The sequence below is a fragment of the Sus scrofa genome, chromosome 17 (assembly GCF_000003025.6).
Source record: "Sus scrofa isolate TJ Tabasco breed Duroc chromosome 17, Sscrofa11.1, whole genome shotgun sequence".
In the NCBI taxonomy this organism is placed as follows: Eukaryota; Metazoa; Chordata; class Mammalia; order Artiodactyla; family Suidae; genus Sus; species Sus scrofa.
In genome coordinates this window covers 34710340-34736621 of record NC_010459.5, presented here as the reverse complement: position 1 = coordinate 34736621, position 26282 = coordinate 34710340, and the positions used below count along the sequence as shown (strand labels likewise).

Sequence of the window (26282 nt, the reverse complement as noted above, 5' to 3'; positions counted from 1 at the left end):
ATCTAGCCCCTGCTGCTTACCAGCCATCACCTAACAGACATTTCAAAACTGAATTTATTCCCTACAAAATCTGTTTCTCTCACAGACTCCTCCCCATTTGTTATCTTAAAGGTAATTCCACTTATCCTGTTATTTAGGTCAAAAAATTTTCACCCTGGACTCTTGCCTCCTTTCTAGTCCATATGTAACTTGTCAACAAATCCTGATAGCTCTACCATATTCTGATCATATCAACATGTTCACTGCCATTGACCTGGTCCATGCCATCACTAATACCTGTTTACTCCAACAGCTACTTCTCTTAATTGGTCTGCCTCTCACTCTTGCCCCCAATTCTCCACATAGGAACCAGAATGATTCCCCCCCACCTTTTCCTTTTTAGGGCCACACTTGTGACACATGGAGGTTCCCAGGCTAGGAGCGGGATCTGAGCTACATCCGAGACCTGTGCTGCAGCTTGAGGCAATGCCAGATCCCTAACCCACTGAGGCCAGGGATCGAACCTGCATCCTCATGGATACTAGTCCAGTTCGTTACCACTGAGCCACAAGAGGAACTCCCAGTGAACTTTTAAATATGCAAGTGAGAACTTACTTTCTGCTCAAACCCTACAAAAAACTATACTATTTAGCTCCCTGATTTCATTTCCTTCCCTGATTCCCCATGTTCATTCTATTCCAGCTCTATATGTGTGCCGTTCCAATAAGCTAGGCACACTCTTGTCTGAGGGCTTTTGAACCTGCTGTATCTTTCTGAGACTGCATGGCTGATTCCTCTCACGTGTTCTCTAACTTCCTAAAAAAACCTTCTACCACCCTGTTTAAAACTGTAACACCCTCTGATACTCCATATTCCTGTTTTATTTTTCTTCTACATCACTTTTAAAGTTCTATCCTATCAGTCGCCCCCAAATGCAAGCTCCTCTGGACAAGAATTTTTGTTTATTTTTGTCTCATGCATATACCCCCATCTTCTAGAACAATACCCATTACATAGTGTACGTTTAAAAAAATACTAATTGAATGAACAAATGACCTATATCCCCAAAGCCTACAATAGAGAGCCATCACTGCATGCAAGAGGTGGGCCTGGTTCACCTTAAATGGGAGTTCCTGTCGTGGCGCAGTGGAAACGAATCTGACTAGGAACCATGAGGTTGCGGGTTAGATCCTTGGCCTCGCTCAGTGGGTTAAGGATCTGGCATTGCCGTGAACTGTGGTGTAGGTTGTAGACGCGGCTCAGATCTGGCGTTGCTGTGGCTATGGCTGTGGTGTATGCCAGCAGCAACAGCTCTGATTAGACCCCTAGCCTGGCAATCTCCCTATGTCACGGGTGCGGCCCCAAAAGGACAAAAAACAAACAAACAAACAACAAAACCCACACCCCACACAACCTCCCCCCAAACAAACAAAAAACCCCCCAGAAATGTTATAGTGAGGCTTTCATTATAGGTAGTTGTAGAGCTCAGAGGCCTCATGATATCTGCTAGTAAGCAGCGTTTTTCTAAAGATCTGATCCATTTCACAACTATACACACTTATTCTCACAAAAATCTAGTGGCATTCAGGACAAATACTGTTACTTATATACCCACTGTATAGGTAAGAAAAAAAAAGTTTTTCAGTAAATAAGACTAAAGCCCTTAGGCCCCCTGCCCAAAACTGTTTTATCCACTATACTAATCTATTTTATTTTTGATAATATTCTTAGGAATATAAATGAATGACTTTTTTTTTTTGGGCAGCATGGAGAAGTTGCCAGGCTAGGGATTAAACCTGTGCCACAGTAACCAGAGCCACAGCGGTGACAGTGCCAGATCCTTAATCCACTGAGGAAACTCTGAAAGAATAATGTTTTAAACCTTCTGATTTGTCAATTCGTTCATTCACCAAATACTTATCGAGTGCCTAATAGGTACCAAGAACTATGACAGAAGCTAGGGATAAAATGTTAAAGATGGGCTGTTAACTCCATCATGTTCATAACTAAAACTTATCCATTGGTGCAACCACTATAGAAAACAGTATGGAGATTCCTCAGAGAACTAAAAGCAGTTAATTACCATCTGATCCAGCACCAATCCCACTCCTGGGCACCTATCCAGAGAAAACCAAGATTCGAAAAGATACATGTACCCCAATGTCCACTGCAGCACTATATACAATAACCAATACACTGAAGCAACCTAAATGTCCATTGACAGAGGAGTGAATAAAGAACATGTGGTATAAATGCACAATGGAATGTTACTCAACCATAAAAAAGAATGAAATAATGGCATTTGCAGCAACATGGATGGACCTAGAAATTATCATGCTAAGTGAAGTTAGTCAGACAGTGAGACACCAATGTCATATGCTATCACTTATATGTGGAATCTAAACAAAGGATACAATGAACTTCTTTGCAGAACAGAAACGGACTCACAGACTTTGAAAAACTTATGTTTACCAAAGGAGACAGGCTGGGGGGATGGGCTGGAGGTTTGGGATGGAAATGTTGTACAACTGGGTTGTGATGATGGTTGTACAACTATAAATATAATAAAACTCATTGAGTTAATAAGTAATGTACAATATGATCAATATAATTAACACTGCTGCATGTTATATATGAAAGTTGCTAAGAGAATAAATCCTAAGAGTTCTTATCACAGGAAAAAAATACATAAAGAAATAAAGGAAACTGGAGTTCCCACTGTGGAGCAGTGGAAACAAATAAAACTAATATCCATAAGGATGTGGATTCAATTCCTGGCCTTGCTCAGTGGTTCGGGGATCTGGTGTTGCTGTGAGCTGTGATGTAGGTTGCAGACATGGCTCGGATGCTGTGCTGCTGTGGTGTATGTAGGCTGGCAGCTGTAGCTTCAATTCGACCCCTAGCCTAGGAACTTTCATATGCCATGAATGCCGCCCTAAAAAAAAAAAAAAAAAAAAGGGGTAAAGAGAACTTATCTATCACTTTACCTTTCTGTGCTCATGATCAATCATAACATTATGGGGCTTCACATCTCTGTGCATAATCCCCATACTGTGACAATAATCCAGGGCCTGTGGGAGGAACAGGCAAGAAGAAAGAGTTAGCTCAGGTGAGAGTCATTTTTTTAACCTTTACTTTTTCCTCCATAGTTTTCCTTCTAGTTTCACAACACTCCTAAGAGTCAAAGTTAGGACAATCACTTCCATAGGTATTTTCCAAAGTCTTGTTCAAGGTCCCATGGTCAAGCAAACCCAGTGCCCTCTAAACTCCAAGTTCTATTCTTGCACAGTTGTTTCAACATCCTTTTTTGTTTAAAAAAAAGTTTCAAACCATACAACAATTGCATTATTTCTAATTTCTCCCCTATACCTAAAGCCTGGATTATTTTCACAAACACAGCCTCCTCAAAAGAGGAAAACTTCTATCAACCTCTTATTCAAAGAATAATTCTTTAGCACCTAAGAGTCTACAAGAGAGCTTGGCAAAAAAATGACCCATGGGCCAAACATGGCCTGAGTTTGTTTTTGTGGATGTTTTATTGGAACACAGCCATTATCTATTTGTTTGCATGCTGCCTATGGCTGTTTTCATGCTATAATGGCAGAGCTGAGTAGTGTGAGAAAGACCCCATGGCCCACAAAGCCAAAAATTTTACTGTTTGTCCCTGTAAAGAAGTTTTCTAGCTCCTGATTTATGACATCAACTCCCCTGGTTTTGCTAATCTAAGTCTTTAAGCCAGCGATGTCATTAGCTGGGTTCTTGTCCTTCCTGAAGGGCAACTTGGGTTCCTATGGTTTCCAAAGTTAGGCAAACACATCCTTAACTTTGTGAGGTCCTGCTTGCCCTAAGACTGCATGAGCCAATGGAAAGACCAAATATTTCTGCTGGCATAGTCTCTTCAGGGTACTTCTCAGGTTCAGGCTTTATACCAACTCTGATTTTGTAATATATTTTAGGCAACTCTTAGTGATTTCATCTATAAAGCTGGTCTTGCGACTACTGGATGCAAGATATTTGGCGATTCCACTTTAGAAACCAAAGTTCATTCTAAATCAGTAATCTCTAAGCAGAGATTTACATAATCCTTAGGAAAACAGCCTGAGTTAAAGTTTACTGTTTTACTTCTTCAATTTTAAAGTGAAATAAAGTAAACTTATTTTTACACGTTTTGACAATTTAACTGTAACTTTCATAAGAGCAAGAGAGAAGTTACATATATTTGCTAAGGAATCCCAGTTCTCTTCTAAATACCCTTTCCAGAGCATTATCAATCATATTCTTATTAGACCCCATTCCATAACCCTTATATCAACAGAGTTCTGGTGCTATTTATTAAATATTTCTATAGAGAGACCCCCACAATGTAGTTTACAAAGTCAATCCACTGGCTTTTCCACAGTCATCTGGATTATTTAACAAAAGGGAGATTAATCTAAAGATATTTAGTATACAAGGTTCCCTTACCTTTAGAATCTCATACATGTAAAATCGAATATCATAGTCTGTTAACGTCTGGTACAATTGCTGTTAAAGACAAATATAATATTTAAGCCATGAAACAGTACTGGTAAGAAGGCATTTTCTCAATCTCATTTGTAGTAACTCGAATCAAGACTTGGTTCATTTACCATTATTCCAAGATCTGTCTGCTTACCAGTCTCTTCTCCAATTTAACATTAATTTTTTTTGGGCTCAGCACGAGGAAGTTACCAGGCCAGGAACTGAGCCTAAGCCACAGCAGTGACAACAGAGTCCTTATCTGCTAGGCCACCAGGGAACTCACTAACTTTAAAAAGATACTTTGGGTCTTTATGTGCAAAAGTAAAGAATTACTTAAACTCGTATCTCTGAAGCTATAATCCACTTTTGGGAACATATCAATTTTATACATGCAACATGCACTGATACACATTTGCAATCTAGTTTGTTTTTCATTTATCTCCAAATTTTCTCGTAAAAGGCATTTGGGCAAGGTCATAGCCTTCTTAGTAGGGAATTAACCCATCTTTGGCCTCCACAGTTACAGGTTCTGCAGATCATCAGTGGACCTACAGACAGCTTATAGCTAAATCTTGTTGAGCCAATTTAACAGAACCTATTCTTGTCCCAATTTGAAAGTAAACTTTGAACATCTGTCATGCATCATTTCCAGTTTCCCAAATGGAAAAAAAAAAAGTACATGTCATCAAATGGTCAGTGATGTCCTCTGACATTTTCCTTAAAGTTACTCTGACTGTAAAACAATTCTTACTTTTTTCCTTTTCTCAGCAAAAGAACTCACCCATTTACTGATATCTAAACATTCTTGCTACTAGACTGGCGCAAAGGCAAGTCAAATACTTTTACAAGTTAAAACCCATGACAGTGCCCACATTCTTCTGTTGTACTAGTATTGAGAACATGTTTGAAACTGGCTGGAAGTCAGAGCTATCTGCTGCAGAGGTTTGTTTTAGCAGAATTTACCGCACCATTCCCCACCCATCTCTTTTTAAGCTTCTTAGAGCCCAAGTTTCTCAGGAACCCTAGGGTACAAGCAAGCTGTTCTTCCTTTCACATACACAGTACATTCCTTCTTGAACTTTGCCTTTTTTTTTTTTTTAAAGAGAGATGCCCTAAGACCAGATTCTGACTGAACATGAGCTGTTGCTTTCATTAAGTTTAACATTAGTAGAAACTGTCAAATAACTGGTAGAGGTGCTGAGAAGTAAACATTGGTTATTAAAAAGAGCACTAAGCAGGAGTTCCCACTGTGGCTCAGCAGGTTAAGAACCCAGTTAATATAAATATCTATGGGAGGATGTGGGTTTGATCCCTTGCCTCGCTCAGTGGACTAAAGGATCTGGCATTGCCTCAAGCTGCAGTGTAGGTGGCAGATATGGTTTGGGCTGCTGTGGTATAGGCTAGTGGTAATAGTCCAATTTGACACCTAGCCTGGGAACTTTCATATGCCACACCTGTGGCACTAAGAGAGGGCACTAAACAAATTAAAGGGCAAAATACCAAGATGTGGAAAGTGGACACTGCTTGTACAAGAGTATGTCCATCTTTAAATTTAGCCCTGTAAGGATGAGAAGTGCTTTTTAAGCAAGTTAGAAAGAAGCTCTTCTAACAGTAATATCCCTAAAAGATTCTCTATATGATCTAAAAACAGCTTGAAATGGTTGCTTATACATTATACCTTGAAGTCTGTGTTGTTTACGTGTTCAAAAACCAAGGCGGGAGTTCGTGACTAGGGGAAAGAAAAAGAAAACTCACATTAGCAATAGCCCTGGCAGCTTTAGTGGGCACAATGTTTGCGGACGCTACGTGGTGAATTTGGCAGTCCTCGCTTCAGTAGTAGGAAACCCTCTATTGCTACAAGCCCTCCCCACTCTGATCACCACCACACTTAGGTCATTTTGGGGATGGATTTCAAACAGAAGACATGGAGCTGAAGTCTCACCAGGCTCTAGGCAGCCCGACAATGCGCCCATCGCCCATCGGCATCGGACCTGAGTTTGCAAAATGGATTAACACATTTCAGTTTCCAGTGCTATCAGTCTCTTAGCCTAGAAGAATAAGAAATAGTCTGTGGGTGGAGGTCTCTTTGAAAGAAAGACCCAAACTAGTTAAATGGTATAACTGATTAAGCACTTTTAAAGCAGGACTTAACGGTAGAGGGAGGAACAGAAAGAGGCCAGATGTGCTCAGGGTCAAACACCACATCAGCCCTGGTGGGCCCTACAAGCGCCTACTATACTCACCACAGGGTCTTTTACAATGTCTGCCAGTGTGATGATGTTAGGACCGCCTCGCAAATTCTCCAAAATCTTTATTTCACGCTTAATTTTCTTCTTCTTTACTGGCTGAAAGGGTAAAAGCGTATCATTAAAATACATTATTTCAGGATATTTTAACAGGTAATGTAATAAATAAACAGCTTACTTAGGAGCTCCTTGAAGGAAGGAAATGTGTCAGACTCATCTCTGAATCCCCTTCTCCTAGCCCTGTCCAGGTACTCCGCAGGTACTTAGCAAATACTGAATTGAAACAAAAAGAATTCCACTCCATAGACTAAATAAAACTCCGTAAATTAGCATTTAATTCTAATCATCAGTCCCACTATGTTAACTTTAAAAAACCACACAAACTAGGAATGTAAAGGGTGTACCTTGAAAAATCTTTTCATTAATTAAGATGAAACATGGGGCTCTTTCCACCCTGTCCTCTAAATCGTATAAATACCCCCACAGAAGTGAAGGAAACCAGGAGCAACAGCAAAGATGGCCAAACCATTTCTGTACAGTATAACCTTCTGGGTTGAATGTGGTCTTGGGAATCAGACTGCCTAATGCGAATCCTACTTTCATTACCTGTTAGCTGTGTGCATATGGGCAAGTTATATAGCCTCTCTAAACCTTTTATTACAGGTGAAATGATCAATAAGAGTACCTATCTCATCATATTATTGCAAGAATCAAATGAGGTATCTGAAAAGACCTGTGAATATGGCTAAGACATAACACATAGTATCTGCCTAGACTTATATAACCGATATATTTTTCATTATTTCTTTGTTTTCAGCCATCATTTCCACATCTGTTCTGGTATTGAAACCCTTTTGATTTTTCTGAGAAGGGCTTTGGTCCAAATGTACCTCTTTCTTTTTCTTTTTTCTTTTAATTTTTTGGTCTTTTTTTTTGCCATTTCTTGGGCCGCTCCCATGGCATATGGAGGTTCCCAGGCTAGGGGTCTAATCAGAGCCGTAGCCACTGGCCTACACCAGAGCCACAGCAACATGGGATCTGAGCCTCTTCTGCAACCTACACCATAGCTCATGGCAACGCTGGATCCTCAACCCACTGAGCAAGGGCAGGGATCGAACCTGCAACCTCATGGTTCCTAGTCAGATTCGTTAACCACTGCGCCACAACAGGAACTCCAGCCTCTTTCTTTTTAAATAGTGGAAAATTTAAAAAAGAAATATAATACAAGCCACATGTGTACTTTGCATATTCTAGCATCCACATTTAAAAAGTATAAAGAAACAGATAAAAAATTCATTTAATTTTATTTTTTTCGTTTTTTCACAGTGGGAAGTTCCTGGGCCTGGGATTGAACCCACACTACAGAAGTGACCCGAGTCACAGCAGTGACAACACCAGATTCTTAACCTGCTGTTTCACTAGCAAACTCTGAAAATTAATTTTAATAATAAATTTTAGTTAGCAAAAATATATCCAAAAATCTTATCAACATATAAATCAACATAACAATTACTAATGAGCAATTTTATGTTTCTTTTTGTTCTAAGCCTTTGAACCTGCTTTATTTTATCCTTATAGAGTATCTCAATTTGGATCAGCCACATTTCACATTTCAAATGCTCTCAATAGCCATACATGACCTGTGTCTGCTACAGTGGACCATGCAAGTCTTTCCTATGGTATTGGTCACCTCAGACTACTGACACGCTGCACCCTCTTCTTAACTGTTGTAAGTATTTATCTCTTCATTAACAAGACTACTGTTTACTAAATTTTAATGATCAACCTGGGTTTTTCGATATATAGATTATAGACCTGCCAAATCAGAACTCTGAGAATGCAGCTGGAAATTTATTTTTAGAAACTTCCCAGGTTGATGATCTAGGAACAAGCAAACAATACCTGTAGAATCTTAACCATATCTTAAGTCCTAAATGGACCATCCTTAGAACCTGGCTTTATAGCTGTGCAGCTTGGAAAAAGTACTTAAGTGTTTCTAAACTTTACACTTGCCTTACAGAATTGTGATATAAATATCACAGCTAGAACAGGGCCCAGTACAGAGCAGACATTCAATAAATGGAAGCTGTTTTTACTAATAGTGTATTCCACATTTAATTCAATCCATGGCCTCAGCTTTGCTTCTATTAAAACTCAGTGCATTGGCTGGGAGACAAGCTGATCATAAGTTTTCTTTTTGCTTCAACTATCAGATCTTTCTGATCTGCTAGATTATCTAGGAAATGTTTCTATCCTCCAAGAACTATTCCATCAATCTCTCTCCTGTTTTCTACTAAATCACTATCTCCCAACTGCTGGACAATGGCAAAAAGCTATTCTTAAACCCTAATTTAATGTGATCAATGCAAATTTTGTCTTAATAAATAAGGGGAGATTTAAATATAGTTAGGAATGAACTTCATTCATAACTGTACCGTCTAGCTACATAGTTACAGTAACATATATAGTACAATTAGGAAAAAAGACTGAGCTGAAAAAAACAAAAAAACCCATAAACTTTCCACACCACCCTTCACTCAAGACCACCAATGGCTCCCAACAACCCAGAAGAGATGAAAATCATATTTTTTAAGACTGGAAGGAAATGCGGAGATTTATCTTTTCTAGGCCATCATCAATTTATTCTCCTGGAGCTCCCGTCGTGGCGCAGTGGTTAACGAATCCAACTAGGAACCACGAGGTTGCAGGTTCGATCCCTGCCCTTGCTCAGTGGGTTAAAGATCCAGCGTTGCCGTGAGCTATGGTGTAGGCTGCAGACAAGGCTTGGATCCCATGTTGCTGTGGCTCTGGCATAGGCCAGTGGCTACGGCTCTGATTAGACCCCTAGCCTGGGAACCTCCATATGCCGAGGGAGCGGTTCAAGAAAAGGCAAAAAGACATTTAAAAAAAAAAAAATTTATTCTCCCTTTCCAAGTTTACCTCCCATGTACAGTCATATGACAGCTTCCATATGAAATGTTTCTCTCATTTATTATTATTTCTTCCTCTTTTCTTGTATATTCTAGACCATGTTTCCCTTTCACACTCCCATGCAAACGATCCACACCCTCTTCCCCAGTCAGGGCCTGAAAACAGCTCCAGGGAGCTTTGCCCAGCCACCACTCTCTTCTGAACTGTAGGACTTACTGTTTGTGCCTTTCATATGACTCTAAATAATATGCCACCTCATTCTACCATATACTTTTCCATAGGAAAATCATTTATAATTATACAGAACTTTAGTTTCCAGTTTATTTCTATATACAATTTTATATTTGATCCTAAGAGTTCTGAGAAAGATAGGCAAAGTAAGACTATTTCATCTTCACAGATGAGCCAACATGTCTTACAGAAGTTAAAAGGACTATCATGGCTAATTATTTCATTTTATTTTATTTTTTTGTCTTTTTGCTATTTCTTTGGGCCACTCCCACGGCATATGGAGGTTCCCAGGCTAGGGGTCTAATTGCAGCTGTGGCCACTGGCCTACACCAGAGCCACAGCAACATGGAATCCGAGCCGCGTCTGCAACCTACATCACAGCTCACCGCAACGTCGGATCGTTAACCCACTGAGCAAGGGCAGGGACCGAACCTGTAACCTCATGGTTCCTAGTCAGATTCGTTAACCACTGCGCCACGACGGGAACTCCTTTTTTTTTTTCTTTGTATGGCTAATTATTTTAAAAGTTTGGATTAGAATCCAAAACATCCTGATTTCCAGCCTAGTTCTCTTTCTACACAGGATAAGATATAAGTACTTAAACTCTTTGGTTCCCAAAAGGTATGGCCAAAACACCCCAGCAAATTCAAAGGCTCCATGGGATTTTTAATTTTTGCAGGAAATACCAATTAGTATTTGCTATCTGACAGTCACTGAGTACACTACCAGCTTGAAGTAGCCTGTAGTTTCAATATTAGATTACTCTACATTCCTTTTGATGGCATATTTTTATGAAGCTAGGTTTTCAGCAGGTACTTTGACAAAAAAAGCAAGTACTGTGCAAAATTTAATATGCAACAGGAAATGAGGCTGCTCGTGTCCAGTCTGATTCCAACATTTAAGAAGCTGTGAAGTAACTACCGTGTATGCTTATCTGAATAGTAATTAATTATGATTACATAAAAATAAAACTACTTTTTTCTTATAATTTATTTGCATAATTTAAAAAATGGCTACCACATTAAAATACAAATACCTTTTAAAAAAGTTATTTGGACTTCACTACTTAATATTTCTTTTGGCTTGGAGGCACTACGAAAGTTACTGAGGCAATATGGGTTCTATAAATTGAGAACATCTGGGACCCTCTGCTTCTTGTGTCAAATACGGAAAAGTTCCTATGGCAAAGAACTACATTCCTGGTATATGACATACACAGTACAGTATGATTAAATCACAATTTGCAAACCAGTAGCCCACTGGCCAAATCTGGCCTGTACAGTATTTTAGAAAAACTCTTGAGCTAACATTTAAAAACCAGGGGAATTAGTATACAAGAATAAATATCTAGTTTCTTTTTGCAAAACAGAATCAGCCACACTGGACTTGGAGCACTTGCTGTAGTTCTTATCACTCACATCTTCTAGTGTCATCTGTCTGCCCTCTAAAAACCTACATTTGTGACTCCTCATCCTTACAACAGTAGAAGTAACAATATATTGAAAACAAAAGCATGAAACATAACTAAAACATATGAAATAGGAAATCAGTGTTAGGCAAGACCTAGGAGAGAGAAGACTGAATCCTTACTCCCTTCCTCTGCTTATAATAACAATCCAGGAGTTCCCGTCGTGGCGCAGTGGTTAACGAATCCAACTAGGAACCATGAGGTTGCGGGTTCGGTCCCTGCCCTTGCTCAGTGGGTTAAGGATCCGGTGTTGCCGTGAGCTGTGGTGTAGGTTGCAGACGCGGCTCGGATCCCGCGTTGCTGTGGCTCTGGTGTAGGCCGGTGGCTACAGCTCTGATTTGACCCCTAGCCTGGGAACCTCCATACGCCACGGGAGCGGTTCAAGAAATAGCAAAAAGACAAAAAAAAAAAATAATAATAACAACAATCCAGCTGTATGACTGGGGTCAAATCACTTCTCTTGCTTTAGTTTCCTGATCTGTCAAATAAAAATAATCTCTGCTATCGATTTCAGAGGAACAATAAAGTGATAAAGCACTTCAAAAACTCTTTCAAATGCTACTTTAAAAAAGGTATCACTATTACATAAAAAAAAAATCTAAACCCCAAAACTTCTGAAATTATAATCTCTCTCTTGTACTTACCTTGAGAATTTTAACAACAACTTTTTCATTATTTGTGATGTTGATGGCTTCAAATACTTCACTGTATTTACCCCGGCCTAATTTTCGAACCAGCTGGTAGTCATCTTGATTTCTGCGAACAAAATGATTCAAAGTGACAATGACTTTAAAAATTCAAATTATTAAGCACTAATTCAACTTATAAAACTATAACCAGCAGAGTAAAAGAAATAAGAGGTATTTCAAATAATTTCCAAATTAGTTTCTTTGTATTTTTAAAAACTTTGGCCAATTAAAAATGTGTGTGCCAAATCCTAGAATTAAAAAAATTCCAAAATGTTATCTCTGTTGGCACATTACACACAGCTAACCTGTGTGGGGGTTTGTTATGTACATTTCTTTCCAACAACAGACAGCTTTCCCTTGGAAAATAATTTTTACATATTCCTGTCCTGGTGTTGGCATCTAGCAGAATGTCAATACATGCTGTAAAAATATTTCAATTCAGCCACACTTTGGGAGCAGCTGATTTTAAGTGGGTCACTTTGCAGATAAGTGGCTTTTTCAGACATATGGGTTTAACTTCCTTCTTGCCCTCCAAGGCTCTGAGGACAATCCATGTGATGGGAGTTTGTAAACCACACTATAGATCACAGACCACAGTTAGGTGCCCCCTGCTCTACTTTTACCCACATTTCAAGACTACTATGCAACACTGCAGGAGAAAAAGAATAAGGAAAATGCCAACATTTTCTCCCTGTCTCTCCTTACAACTCAGGAGATTACTCTAAAGAAAGACAAACATAGTCTCTTCAATAAGGCCTAAATACTATTTACTCCTGCTGGAAAATCCAACATATAAAAATCAGCCATTCATTTTCCTTAAGCAGCTACAAAGAAAGTGAATGAACAGGAGTTCCTGTTGTGGCTCAGTGGTTAACAAATCCGACTAGGAACCATGAGGTTTCAGGTTCGATCCCTGGCCTCGCTCAGTGGGTTAAGGATCCGGCACTGCTGCTGGCTGTGGTGTAGGACAGCAGCTACACCTCCGATTAGACCCCTAGCCTGGGAACCTCCATATGCTGTGGGTGCAGCCCCAGAAAAAGACAAAAAAGAAATAAAGTGAATGAACAGAGAAGACAAAAGGTACTAAGGACAATGGACAATGTAATAATCACGGCAGACTTAGGGAAAGAAGCTCTTGGTTCTGAGTTCTCTTGCCAGGAGAAGGCATAGAAAACAAATGTCAGTAAGCAAATAGCACCATGACAAAATCCCAAAAGGCTTGTTAGCATCACCTAATCACTTAATTTGAAGAGAGTGGAATAGTAAAACTCAGGTATTCACACATAAAACGTGTGAAGAGGAAGAAGACTGTTAGATTATCAATAATGATTACTTATTGGCCTTATTCCATGGTTCTTGATTTTTTTTTTTTTTTTTTGGCCATGCCCCTGACATATGGAAGTTCCCAAGCCAGGGGTTGAACCCACATCACAGCAGTGACCCAAGCTGCTGCAATGACAATGCTGGATCCTTAACCCATTGTGCCACAAGAGAACTCCCTCTTAATAGTATTTTTGAAGCACACAGAGGCAGGATACTTACTGTTAAGAATCATGGCCCAACCAGGATTAAAATATACTGACAATTTTTGGAGACTATCTTTAACCACTTAGTCTATGAACATCACATGTGGTCTGACATAAAATGTAGTTTATGGGAGCTGCAGCTTTATGAGTTTTTCAATTGCTATCTTTTTGGGGGGTTTTTCTTTTTTTGCTCTCTCTTGCACTTGAATGTTAAGGTGTCACCAGATTAGTTAAATACATATAATGGTGGGACAAAAAATACAAAACGTCCAAATGAGACTGCACAGAGAATTAGGAGGGCAAACACAGCTGTTCAGGCAGACTGCAACTGTTCAGGATGGAATATGTGCTGAATTCCATGTTACACAGGGCTAGCCTCATGATAAGAGCAAATGTTTTAAGAATTTAATTTTGCTTTTCATCAGAAAGAGGACACCTTTCTGGAGAACTGCATCATCCTTCACTATCATCATGGGACAACATTCTCTGACCTCAAAATTACTTTATATAAGAGCCTGGTATTTTCAAAGTCTTTCAAATATTAATTTTCACCTAACTGCAAAGCTCTTAGTTGAGCAAGCTTTATACACAGAATATATATATCAGAGGAAAGAAGAGATTGAAATGATTTTTAAATGGTAAACCCATCAAAACTTAATTTGCCAAAGCAACACCTTGCTTCTTTGTTGTAGAAGAAAACAAAAATTGGGTTCGATCTTGAAGTTTATAAATGCACAGTCAGAGAGGCTTCCTGACATAAATCACTCAACAAATCCACAAGAGTCAGCCCTTTGGGTGAGTACAGTGAAATAAATGGAAATTATTACCCCCATTCCACCACATGTGACTCGTAATCCCAGTACTCTCGGGGTCTGTGCGTATTAACATCTGTGTAAACTCTGGCCCTGCTTGGCACGGGTCCCGACATGTCAGACAGGTTGGCGGACAAAGCTGGACTTGATGTTTGGAGATCTGGCAGTCACCGTGTTAAGAGGCAGCTGGAGGTAAAACCTTGTTTCAGACCTGTTTTCTTCAGACTGCAGAAACAAAACACACAAAGGCCAAGAAGCCACTTTAAAAAAGCATATGAGAAGTAAAGAAAATCATTCTACAATAATGGCTTCAAATATACCCCTTGGCTCTCCTACCGTTAACTAATGAATATATCCCAACTGTGCCTCCTAGAACATGGGGAAAGAATAAAAAACAAACACACACCACCAAACCCCCTAGAAACATACATAAACATAAACGGGCCTTAATTCTATTCTACAAAGCAGCCTGTGACCTCCTCATCTAACCTAAAGTCTGGATGTTCTTTATAGTGAAGAGCACAAAACCCCTCAAGTCTGATTTTAATATTTGATAAAACCAGGAATGGAATAAAGACTTGTTCCCATACATCAAAGTTTAATGTCATTTTATTATTTGGGTAACCTTATGTAATAAATCAGTAGACTGGTGATCACCATTTGAAACATACACTTGATTTCACTGAAAAAGAGATCAGTAATTTCCTTCTGATTTATTTAATATGAGTAAGCTTAATAAAAACTGGTAATATATATTGGCTGAAATAATGCAAAATTTGACACAGAGGAAAAGCAGGTGAAATTTTAGAAATATGCTTTCTACCAAATTGTTAAACTAAGTCTCCTTTATCATGTCTTCCCCAACCATACCAATCTATTATCTCCGTTTTCTGAGATTCCTATAGCATTTGTTGATTCCCTTTACTCTGCATTTAATTAAGAATGTACTGAGGGAACACCTTTCTATTTGTTAGACAGGATGCTGCATGATGCCTAAATCACTGATTAAGGCCAACGAGATTTAAAAAAAAATGTAGTCTCCAAATGTCATAACCTGAGGAAGACACATCACCTATGTATTTTCTGGCCAAGATTATGTAACCTCAATCTAATTACAAGGAAAAGAAATGAGGAAACTTCTATTTTTAAAAAGTCAGCGGTTGGGGGACAATATACTGCGCTCTTTGAAACTGTCAACATTATAAAACATAAAGCAAGGCTAAACAGACATGACAGCTAAATACAACGTCCTGCCCTAGACTGAATCTTGTAATGGGGGGGATGCTATAAAAAATAATACTATCAGATCAAGTGACACAACTGGAATTTAGATAGATTAGGGTATATGGAAAAGTACACTCACACAAGCACATGGGTTAAAATATTACAAATAGGTAAATCTGAATAAACGGAGATACAAACGTTCTTTGTACTATTTTTACGTTGTTGAAACATATTATTTTTTATTTTTATTTTTTGGTCTTTTTGCCTTTTCTGGGGCCATGCCTGTGGAAATTCCCAGGCTAGGGTTTAATCAGAGCTGTAGCCACTGGCCTATGCCAGGGCCACAGCCACACAGGATCCGAGCCACATCTGTGACCTACACCACAGCTCATGGCAACACCAGATCCTTAACCCACTGAGCAAGGCCAGGGATAGAACCCGCAACCTCACAGTTCCTAGTTGGATTCGTTAACCACTGAGCCATGACAGGAACTCCTCATTTAGCATATTTTTAGGGTTCATCCATGTTATAGCATATGCCAAAATTCCCTTCTTCTTTGAGGCTGAATACTTCCACTATATATATATACCACATATTATTTATCCATTTATTCATCAACAGACACTTGGGTTGTTTCCACCTTTAGGTTACTGTGAATAATGCTGTGATGAACACTGATTTACAAATACCTTCTGGAGTTCCTGCTTTCAATTCCTTTGGGTGGAATTTAGATCATATGGTAATCCTGTTTAATTTTTTGAGGAATCAGCACACTCTTCCACAATGGCTGCATAATTTTATATTCCCATTAGCAGTGCACAAATGTTCCAATTTCTCCACATTCTCACCAGTATTTACATAATGGATTTTTTTACATAGTAGCCATCTTAAAGGATATAAAGTGTTATCTTGTTGTGGTTTGACCTGTACTTCAATAATGATTAGTGACGCTGAGCATTTTTTCATGTGTTTATTGGCCATTTATGAATCCTCTTTGGAGAGATGACTATTCAAGCCCTTTAGCTTTTTTTTTTTTTTGCTTGTTAGGGCCGTACCTGCGGCACATGGAAGTTCCCAGGCTAGGGGTTGAATGGGAGCTACAGCTGCCAACTGATGCCGCAGCCATAGCAGCTCAGGATCCAAGCCTCGTCTGCCACCTAAACCACAGCTCATGGCGACACCGGATCCTTAACCCACTGAGCAAGGCCAGGGGTCGAACCCACATCCTCATGGATCCTGGGGTCCATTAATCACTGAGCCACGAAGGGAACTCCCTCAAGTCCTTTAGTTTTTAACTGGGGTTTTTTTTGGTGGTTGTTAAGTTGTAGAAATTCCTTATATATTCTAGACATTAATCCCTTATCAGAATATTATTTGCCAATATTTTATCCCATTCTGTGGGTTGCCCTTTATTCCGCTGATTCTTTGATCACAAAATTTTAATTTTTGTCTTTGGCTGTGCCTGAGGCATGCAGAAGACCCCAGGCCTAGGATCAAACCTGAGCCTTGGCAGTGACAATGCTAGATCCTTAACGCTCTGAGCCACCAGCAACTCCAAAACTTTTGAATTTCGATAAAGTCAAATTTGTCTATTTTGTCTTGTTGTCTGTGCTTTTGGTGTCATATCTGTACTATTTTTATTTCTGTCTCATATATAAAAAGGCAGCATCTGCAGCATATGGAGGTTCCCAGGCTAGGGGTTCAATGAGAGCTGTAGCCACACCATAGCCACACCAGATCCGAACTGCATCTGCAACCTATACTGCAGCTCATGGCATCAAACCTGCTTCCCCATGGATACTAGTCTGGGTCATTACTGTGGAGCCACAATGGGATCTCCTGCCTCATGTAAATTTGAAGTAACTTCCAAGTAAAAAGTTTTTAGGAAATGGGTAAAAGAAAACTGCAGCCAAGAAAGAGGGAAATTTACTTAGGATCACATAGCTGCTTAACAGCAAAGGATGAGAAACCAAACTTCCCATTCCTGTGACAATAATCTTTTTTGCCACGTAATAGTAAACTAGTTAGATAACAATAACATCTCTCAGCATTCGCTGTGTGCCTTGTGCAGATTCTTTTTTTTAAGTTCTTACTACACAAGGAAATGATAAGAAAAAGTTATTATTATCCTCATTTTACAGATGAGGAAAATGAAATAAACGAAGTTTAAGTAACTTGCCAAAGGACACACAGCTAGAAGAGAGCTGACATTCAACCAGACTAAAACAGAGAGAACTGTATTCACCTCACAGGTTTGTGGTGATTCAATGAGTGTAAAGTGTTTAGAACTATGCCTATTTGAGAGCTCTAAGAGACCCTTTTATAACAATCTGCATGTTCTTTCCAATGTTCTATTTAAGCTGGAGTTTAGCCAGCACACTAAAAGATGAGCCAGAAGAGATGTCTCCTCATGTCCATGATTTCAGTGGCATAAACCTTTCAGAGGAAGAGCAAGACACTGGGATGGGGATTAATGCTATACTTCAGAAGTGTGACCAACAGTGATACTCTCACTTCCCCCACATACAGGAGATCGAAAGATCCATGTGTCTACTTATGCATTCTCCCATTCATAAGCCCCCCTAAAATTTGCCTCTGCTCAACTCTAGGGGTCTGTAGGTAGAAAATTTAAATAACCAGAAAACAATAAAATCATTCAGATACTTATTAAAATGTCTTAACTGTGGCTCTCAAAGTCCTTCTCCTATGAACTTTTTGTGAAATCAGCACAAATTTAATAACTGGGATTAGATGCAACGAGGTGATGAAACAAGCAGTGGAGTCCTGGGTTCAAATTTATTAGTTGGCTATAAGATCTCTATTGGGCTTCTTCCAGCTTTAATGCATCACTTATAAAACCTGCCTAACTGCACTTGCAGACTGAAGGGAAGATCAAGTGAGATGATAGTCCAGAAAGGGCTCAGAAACACCAAACACATGTAAATTTTTTTAAATGATTACTATGCTATTGCTCTTTAGTGAAAACTAGTAAGTAGAAGCCTAGCCTTAAAAGGCTGCAGTCTTCATTCTTAGCTTTCTTCAAAAATACAAAAATTATAGGAGCTGTGGTTAACTCCCAGCCTCTGAGGGCCAACTCATGGGTGGACATGCCATTACAAAATGAGACCTCGTTTCTGCCTGGAAATCATCTGACTCACATGGAAAATATTCCCCAACTCCCATTTACTAGCCCACGAATCGATCACACTCATCGCCCAGGCTTCCTCTGTTCTCTTAAGGCCTTAGCATTCTCTAAGAAGACTAGAACTAGACTATTCACTAATGAAACTCTTGAGATTTTCAAGTACTTGTTTTGACTGACCTTTGCAGTTTTCTGCCTCTTCAGTTGGGACCTAATTTATGAACTAGTGAATTTGATTCTCTACTGGGAGTACAACTAGTTGTTTTGTAGTACCCCAAAGAGGTGCTTCACTTTACTGTTATGCATATCAAATAATTTGCTTAGAGTAAGAGCCATTCACAGGAGTTCCTTTGTTAATTATGCAAGGAAGAGAAAACGGGGGTAGGGGAGGGTAGAGGGTGTGTGTTCTTGAACTATTTACTGCTCAGTAACTTCAGATAAATAAAATGATTCAAGGAGGGATGAGGGAGGGTGTTAAGGGGAAAAGAGGGGGTGCAAAAAGATAGAAAAAAGAGGATAAACATTATTCTATTCAGAAATATTATTTCACTTGTACAGCTGCATGTATATATATTCACATGCAGCCTAAGATTAAGGAAACAGTGATGGCCTAAATTTCTCAATTATAGATTTGGTTCTTTCAGACATTGCTTCCTTCAGTCATCCCTTAGATATATGCACATTGCTATGGAAAAATACTCTGCTAGACCTTTGGGATATAGTATCAAGCAAGGCCGAACAGGGGTTAGATGAATATACTTTTAAGATTTTTATCTGTAGATTAAGGACTATGGAAATTCACTGAAGGGTTTTAGGCAGGAAAGTGACCTATATGTACATTCTGAATAAGTTTACTCTGGCAAGGTGTGAGACAGGCAGAAAGAAAAGATTCAGGAAAACAGAAAGTTGGCATTTAAAGCCAAGTTGGTTGGCCTCTAAGGTTCAAGTTTTTTCACTCTATATTACTTATCACTTTCTACCTCACACACAGTAGTCTTCAAACCTTAATTTCCTTATTAGGCCCTTACCTCCTTGAAGTCAAGATCCATATCTGATTCACCTTTTTACTTTACAGTACCTAGCTTGCCTTTGCATTTTGTAGAGTTCAGTAAATATTATTGAGCAAATCAATGGTGGTTTATTTTCAAAAAAATGAAATGAAAATGAAGTTGCCTCTAAAAGGTAGGGCATCCCTAAACAATTCAAGTCATCTGGTACATATAGCTAAGAAAATCAAAAGACCAACTCAAGTTCTTGAGTAATTTTCCCTTCTCTCCCCTCCATCCCAATGTTACAGCTTCTTCTGTTAAATAATAGGGCCACAGTTAAGACTTATTTTTTTTTCTCCCACAACAATTAAAATTAAGAGAACACTAGACAAACTTCAGCAATTTTTACAAGGGATTATCTTAATGTTGGGAAAAGTACTTGAGTCCTGAATATCCTGATGGTCAATTCTCCTATCCATCATTTGCAATACAAGTATACTTAAGAAAACACGATTTACAGAAAAACCATTACTTTTCCTAATAATTTTCCTTTTAAAAAACCTTACTTAGTCCTTACTGTATTACACAAAAGGAGATGTAATTTTCGTGGCTAACAATTTCAGATCACTACTTCTATTTTAAAAGCCCTCAGAGACAAACTCTGAAGACATGGCTAAGTTTTGTTTGTTCAATGCTTAGACTAATAAAAGCCAATTAATCAACTGAAAAGTTATCTTGTCAACAAAATTCTCCCTACTAAAGTCAAACCACACCTACAATCAAAGTCAATTACATGGCTCTGCTTGATCTATTTAATAAAATGCAGGGAAATGAAAACTTCATTAAACCACCAGGCTAAAATATGTACTGTTAAAACCATAAGTTTATTGACATAAATGTAACAGAACTAATTAATTTCAATAAAAACTCCTTTTGCCCTCTTCAGCCAATCTTTCCCTCTAATCTCTTCTACTCCATGTGATTTCTGTTTTTCAATCTGGCAACTAAAAAAGAAAATTAGAGATTAAGTAAATGGTCCAATATCAGAAAACTGCACAAATCTAATCAGTAATTTGTGCTTTTATATTTCTTTTATAGCTGCACCTGCAGCATATGGAAGATCCTGGGCTAGGGGTTGAATCAGAGCTACAGCTGAGGCTACACCACAGCCACAGCAACGCCAGATCCTTAACCCACTGAGTGAGGCCAGAGATCAAACCTGTACCCTCACAGAGACAATGTCGGGTTCTTAACCTGCTGAGCCACAATGGGAACTCCAACTAACATATTTTTATAGATCAGTTTTCTAGTATTAAAACTGTAGAGGATTATTCTGGAACTTTAAATTTAAAAAGTCTACCGTCAAGCTGTGATACAGTTTTATTAGGTCTTTTAATCCTAATGTTTATTAGGGTCTCCATCTTAAAAAAAAAAAAAAAAAAAATCCTTCTTCCATCCCTAGATCAATCATGGTGAATGAACAAGGTCTCATATTCATCCAGACAGGACAAAGACTTCTACAGTAAAGAATGAGGAATAGCAGTTGTATGAAGGAAAAAAGCAACATTGAAGCACTGCTACAGAGAATAACTCTTCTTAGCAATCAAGCAGCATAAACTGGTTAAGAGGATTTGTGGAAGAAACTCAGGGAGAGAATAACTATGTGTATGTTTTTGCCTTGTGGTAGAAGCAAAGATAAACATATAGTCATACAAACTTGCCCTTTCTCCTTTCAAAGTGGCATTTCTTAGAAGGTCAATGAACACCAAAAAAAGCATAAGGAGTTAATACTATCTGAATTACTTGCTTGAAATGTCCATGGTTGCCCTCAATTTCCAATTATCTCTTCCTTTCAAATCAAGAGCATAATGTTCACTCATTAAGCATTTATCTAATACTTATTATGTACCAGGAAATGTCTGCTTCATTGCCAGGAAGGGATCCTTTCTTTAAGCCCTGGAGAATAAAGAGAAAGCAACTCTGCCCTCCAACAAAGAAAACAGACCATTATAATCTCAAGTGATCAGTGCTTGAAAGAATTAAATCAGGGTGCTCTGCAGGAACTGAAGGGAATTTAAGTCACCTACCAACCCATTATCGTCCATTCAACAAATATTTATGGAGTACCCCAATGTTTGAGAAAGGCAGTCAGGGAAGAAATAACATCTAAGCTCAGTTTTGAAGGATGCATAAGAACCTTTCAGGTGAAAAACATCAAAGCAAGGAATTGTAAAGCAAAATTTTTTTTGATTTGTTTGTTTTAGGGCCGCACCACGGCATAGGGAGGTTTCCAGGCTAGGGGTCGAATCTGAGCTACAGCTGCCGGCCTAAGCCAGAGCCACAGCAACGTAGATCCTTAACCTGCTGAGAGGGGCCAGGGATCACGGTCCCTAGTCAAATTTGTTTCCCCTGTGCCACGAACGGGAACTTCTAAAGCACAATTCTTTAAATTAGGAATTTTGAAGATCTAAAATTTTGTACCCCAAAATGACCAAAAGCTGGAACAACCTGTTATCGCCTATAAGAAGTACATCAGATCAGCAACCCTTTTATATCTGATGTGGAAAACACTAGTGCACTCTACTTGATTATTTCTGTGTGTACGCCTCTTTCCCCAAATGATGATTAATTCACAACCACTGCACTTTAGATCTCATCTCTTCCATTCTCCACTCCTCAAACAAATCAGTTCAACTGCTGAGATCACAAAGCAAAATATCTAAAATTAAAAAAACAAAAAAAAACAAAAAAACAAAACAAAAAACGACAATACCCAAAGCTGGTGAGGATGTAACAGAAACTAATTCACAGTAACAGCTAGAGGGTGTGGATGATCCCTGAAAGTGTAATAGTTTCTCAGTTTTCAAAGTAAGAAATCAAGATTTGTGCAGGTAATTTCCTGTTTTCAGTAAAACAGTGGGCAAGGTTATGTAGGTTAACTCTCACAATGAGAACCAAAGAGAACACACACACTCTTTCTCACATTCTTAAATAAGACTGACAAGCATACAGCCAAAAGTGAAGAGAAAATGATGTGAGCCACATGGGAAGTCCCAAAAGTGAAGAGAAAATGAGAACCGAGAAAAGTAAACAAACAAGGAAGCCCAAACGGTCTTTGCTGACCCCTGAAAATTAGAATTTTGTTCTGACAGAAAACAAAGCCCACGGCTCTCACAAGGTGAGGCATTCTTCTTCATAATAAGGAACTAAATAAAAAATAAATAAATGGAAGCAAGGGAGGACAAAGAGGAGATCCTCACCATAATAAGTTGACGTGAGAGTTACAACCTTAGGATGGGAGTGAACGGGGAGTGGAAGATCCAAGGAAGAATTACAGCCCTACAGAGGGAATATATGATCTGAAGCTTGTTTTAAGGTGGTCCCTGGACAAGCAATGTCTGCGCGTACCTGACAGGAGCAAGCTCTCTATGGTGAAAAGTATCTTGCTATGGTCCTCAAATCAATCCTACAAATTTTTAATTACTCAAATCCAACATCCAGCTTGTTATCAAAGATCTTAAGCATTGATGGAAAAGACTTCAAGAGTAAGAACTGGCAGCTTGAGAACAGAAAAAACCGAGACTATTGATCTTGGACCCAAGCAATGAAATAACCTGGTTGACTATGCTTATAGAAATAAGCTTCAGAATATTTGAGGTGGACAGGATGCGTTACAGCATCCTGTAAACAGCAGATTTCAAAATGTAGACAAATAAAACAGAACTTTTAGAAATAATTACTGAAATAAATGAAGTAACTTTAATAGTAGATTCAACAAAGACGAAAACTGAGGAAGTGAAAAACAGGCTAGAAATTATTTATAGTACAGCAGAAAAGCCAAAGCTATGAAAAAATAAGAGACTAATAATACCGTGAAGTAGACTGATACACTTTTAATTGGCACTAGAAGAAAAGGAGAAAATGGGACAAGGCAGAGGCAACAGTTGAAGAGATTAACACTTGAGAACTTCCTTGAAGCAACTAAACACAATCACATTCCAGAAAACAACAACTATCAAACAAGATCAATAAAAAGAAATCCACAACCAAACATATAATAAAACAAAAGAAAAATGAAAGATAGAAATTTGAAAGCAAGCAGAGAAGCTAGATTGCATTTAAAGAAGCAACATTAGAACAGTTGTTTCTCCAAAAGCAACAATGAAGCCAAGACAGTTTCCTCAGCGTGCTAAGGAAAAAACCTGCAAAAATAAATTTCACATGCGGTAAATATCTCTAAACAAAGAAAATAAGGATAAATAATTCTATATGGAAGGTCTGAGTTGAAAGAGAAAATAAAGAGCAAAATTTATGGAAAAGTTGAAATACCAAATTATGATTAATATTATACTTTGATAAGTTACGGCTCCAAGTTATAATATTTATGATGATATCTACTTATAGAACAAAAAATACCATGTAGTTCCAAACTACAAAGATGTGTGTGCGTGAATGGAATGATAAATATCCAAAAATGCTAAAAAAGAGAAGAAAAAAATCCCAGAACATAAGAAACAGAAAAAAACTGAAATATGATTAATTTTGTTAAATATAAATGAATCAAATCACCCTTTGTAAAAGACAAAAGACTGTCGGACTGGTTTAAAAAAGAAACCCAAATGAACTAGAATTACCAAACCAGGTTTCTGGTTTTGTTTTTTGCTTTTTAGGGCCGCACCCGCCACATACGGAGGTTCCCAGGCTAAGGGTCCAATCGGAGCTACAGTTGCCAGCTTACACCACAGCCACAGCAACTCAGGATCTGAGCTGCATCTGCGACCTACAGCCTACACCACAGCTCAGGGCAACACTGAGTGAGGCCAGGGACTGAACCCAAAACCTCATGGTTCCTAGTCAGATTCGTTTCCACTGTGCAACAACAGGAACTCCTACCAAACCAGTTTTGAAAAAGAAAAATAAAGCTGGAGGAATCATATTATCTAATTTTAAATTATTTATTACAAAGCTTACAGTTATTAAAACAGTATGATTAGCAAAAAGGATAAAACATAAATCAATGGAACAGAATAGAGTACAGAAATAGACCCACACAAATATGGCCAACTGATTTTTGACAAAGATAGAAAAGCAGTTCAATGAAGAAAGGGTGATCTTTTTTGTAAATGGTTTGGGACACTTGGACACCCATGCGTAAAATCATAAGCTTCAATCTAAACCTCACACCTTATTAAAAAAATAATTCATAATTGCTTGTGGATCTGAAAGTAAAAATATCAAACCTTTATAGAAAATCTTGTGATGTGAGATTAGGCCGAGTTCTTAACATGACACCAAAAGCACAATCCATCAAAGCAAAAACTAAAAAACTGGACTTTATCAACACTACAACATTTCTTTCTTGTCTTTTTTTTTTTGGTCACACCTGTAGAAGTTTTGAGGCCAGGCATCAAACCCGTACCACTGCAGTGACAATGCTGGATCCTTACCCCACTGAGCCACCAGGGAACTTCCAATACTGCATTTCTGCTCTATGAAAGACTGAACAGAATGGGAAAAACACAAACAGACAAAAAAACAAAAAAAAAAAACTATAGATAGAATATATTTGCAAATCATGGCAAAAGACTTGAATGTATGTTATATAAAGAACTCAACAAAAGAAATACCAACTAAAGAACAGGCAAAAGATCTACACAAACATTCACAAAGGATCAAATTAAAATGAGATACACTACAGAGCTACTTACAAAAATCTGTAGGCAAATGTTGATGGCAGCTTTATTCATAATTAGAAAAAAAAAAAGGAAACCAAGACGTCCAACAGATGAATGGATAAACAAATGGCTGTGTAATCACACAATAGAAAAGAAACTATTGATTTCTACGACATGAATCTTAAATATATTCTGTTAAGTAAAGGAGCTAGATCCAAAAAGCTGGATATTCTACGTTCCCATTTATACGACATACAAAAAAGGGCAAAACCATGAAGACAGAGAACATAAGTGACTGACTCATGGAAATGCAATTTTTCTCTTTAATATTGTAGATGCAGATTTATTACTCTTAAGTATTGTCAAAACCCACAGAACTGTACACCACAAAGAGTGGTCATTACTGGATGCAAATTCCTATTTCTGTGCAGTTTCCATTTCTTTACAGCATCTAAAAGCAGTGTCAGTGAGTCAATGCAAGTAACTAGTGCCCAAATCTTGGTTTCTCAATACCTTTCTCCTAGGGCTCTCTAGGGAAATGGCTGATTCCAAAATTGGGGCAGGGAAAATACAAGACAGCCTGGTAAATATGTAATCAAAGGGGTATGAGAGCCAACCCAAAAGAGCTCCAACTGCAAAAGCTTGAACAATCCAAACAATACAAAGACAGTATTAGATTATAACCCCCCAAAATAATATCCATATAAATAATTAAACTTTAAAAATCTTCCTTACACAAGAATTCAACTTATACATGTAGAAAGAAAAAAATAGAAAATTATCATTAGATCAGCACAGTAATCGCTGCAGACAAGACCCAATGACTAGTGCTAAAACTGGTTAGTAAAACTTAGAAAAGGTTATTTGCA

General features: G+C 38.3%; 1 protein-coding gene across 3 annotated transcripts in view; it reads right to left on the bottom strand.

Annotated features, from left to right (window-relative positions):
• The window catches only part of CSNK2A1 (casein kinase 2 alpha 1), a 55108-nt gene that overhangs the window by 11446 nt on the left and 17380 nt on the right, over window positions 1–26282 (bottom strand). For all 3 annotated transcript variants that reach the window (XM_003134359.5, XM_005672820.3, XM_021078192.1), the window contains 6 exons: window positions 14398–14607; window positions 12000–12111; window positions 6723–6824; window positions 6158–6208; window positions 4444–4503; window positions 2967–3050 (listed from right to left, as the gene is read on the bottom strand). In XM_003134359.5, the coding sequence (XP_003134407.1) occupies window positions 2967–3050; window positions 4444–4503; window positions 6158–6208; window positions 6723–6824; window positions 12000–12111; window positions 14398–14498 (510 nt within the window). In that variant the 5' untranslated portion in view covers window positions 14499–14607. The remainder of the gene's footprint in view (window positions 1–2966; window positions 3051–4443; window positions 4504–6157; window positions 6209–6722; window positions 6825–11999; window positions 12112–14397; window positions 14608–26282) is intronic.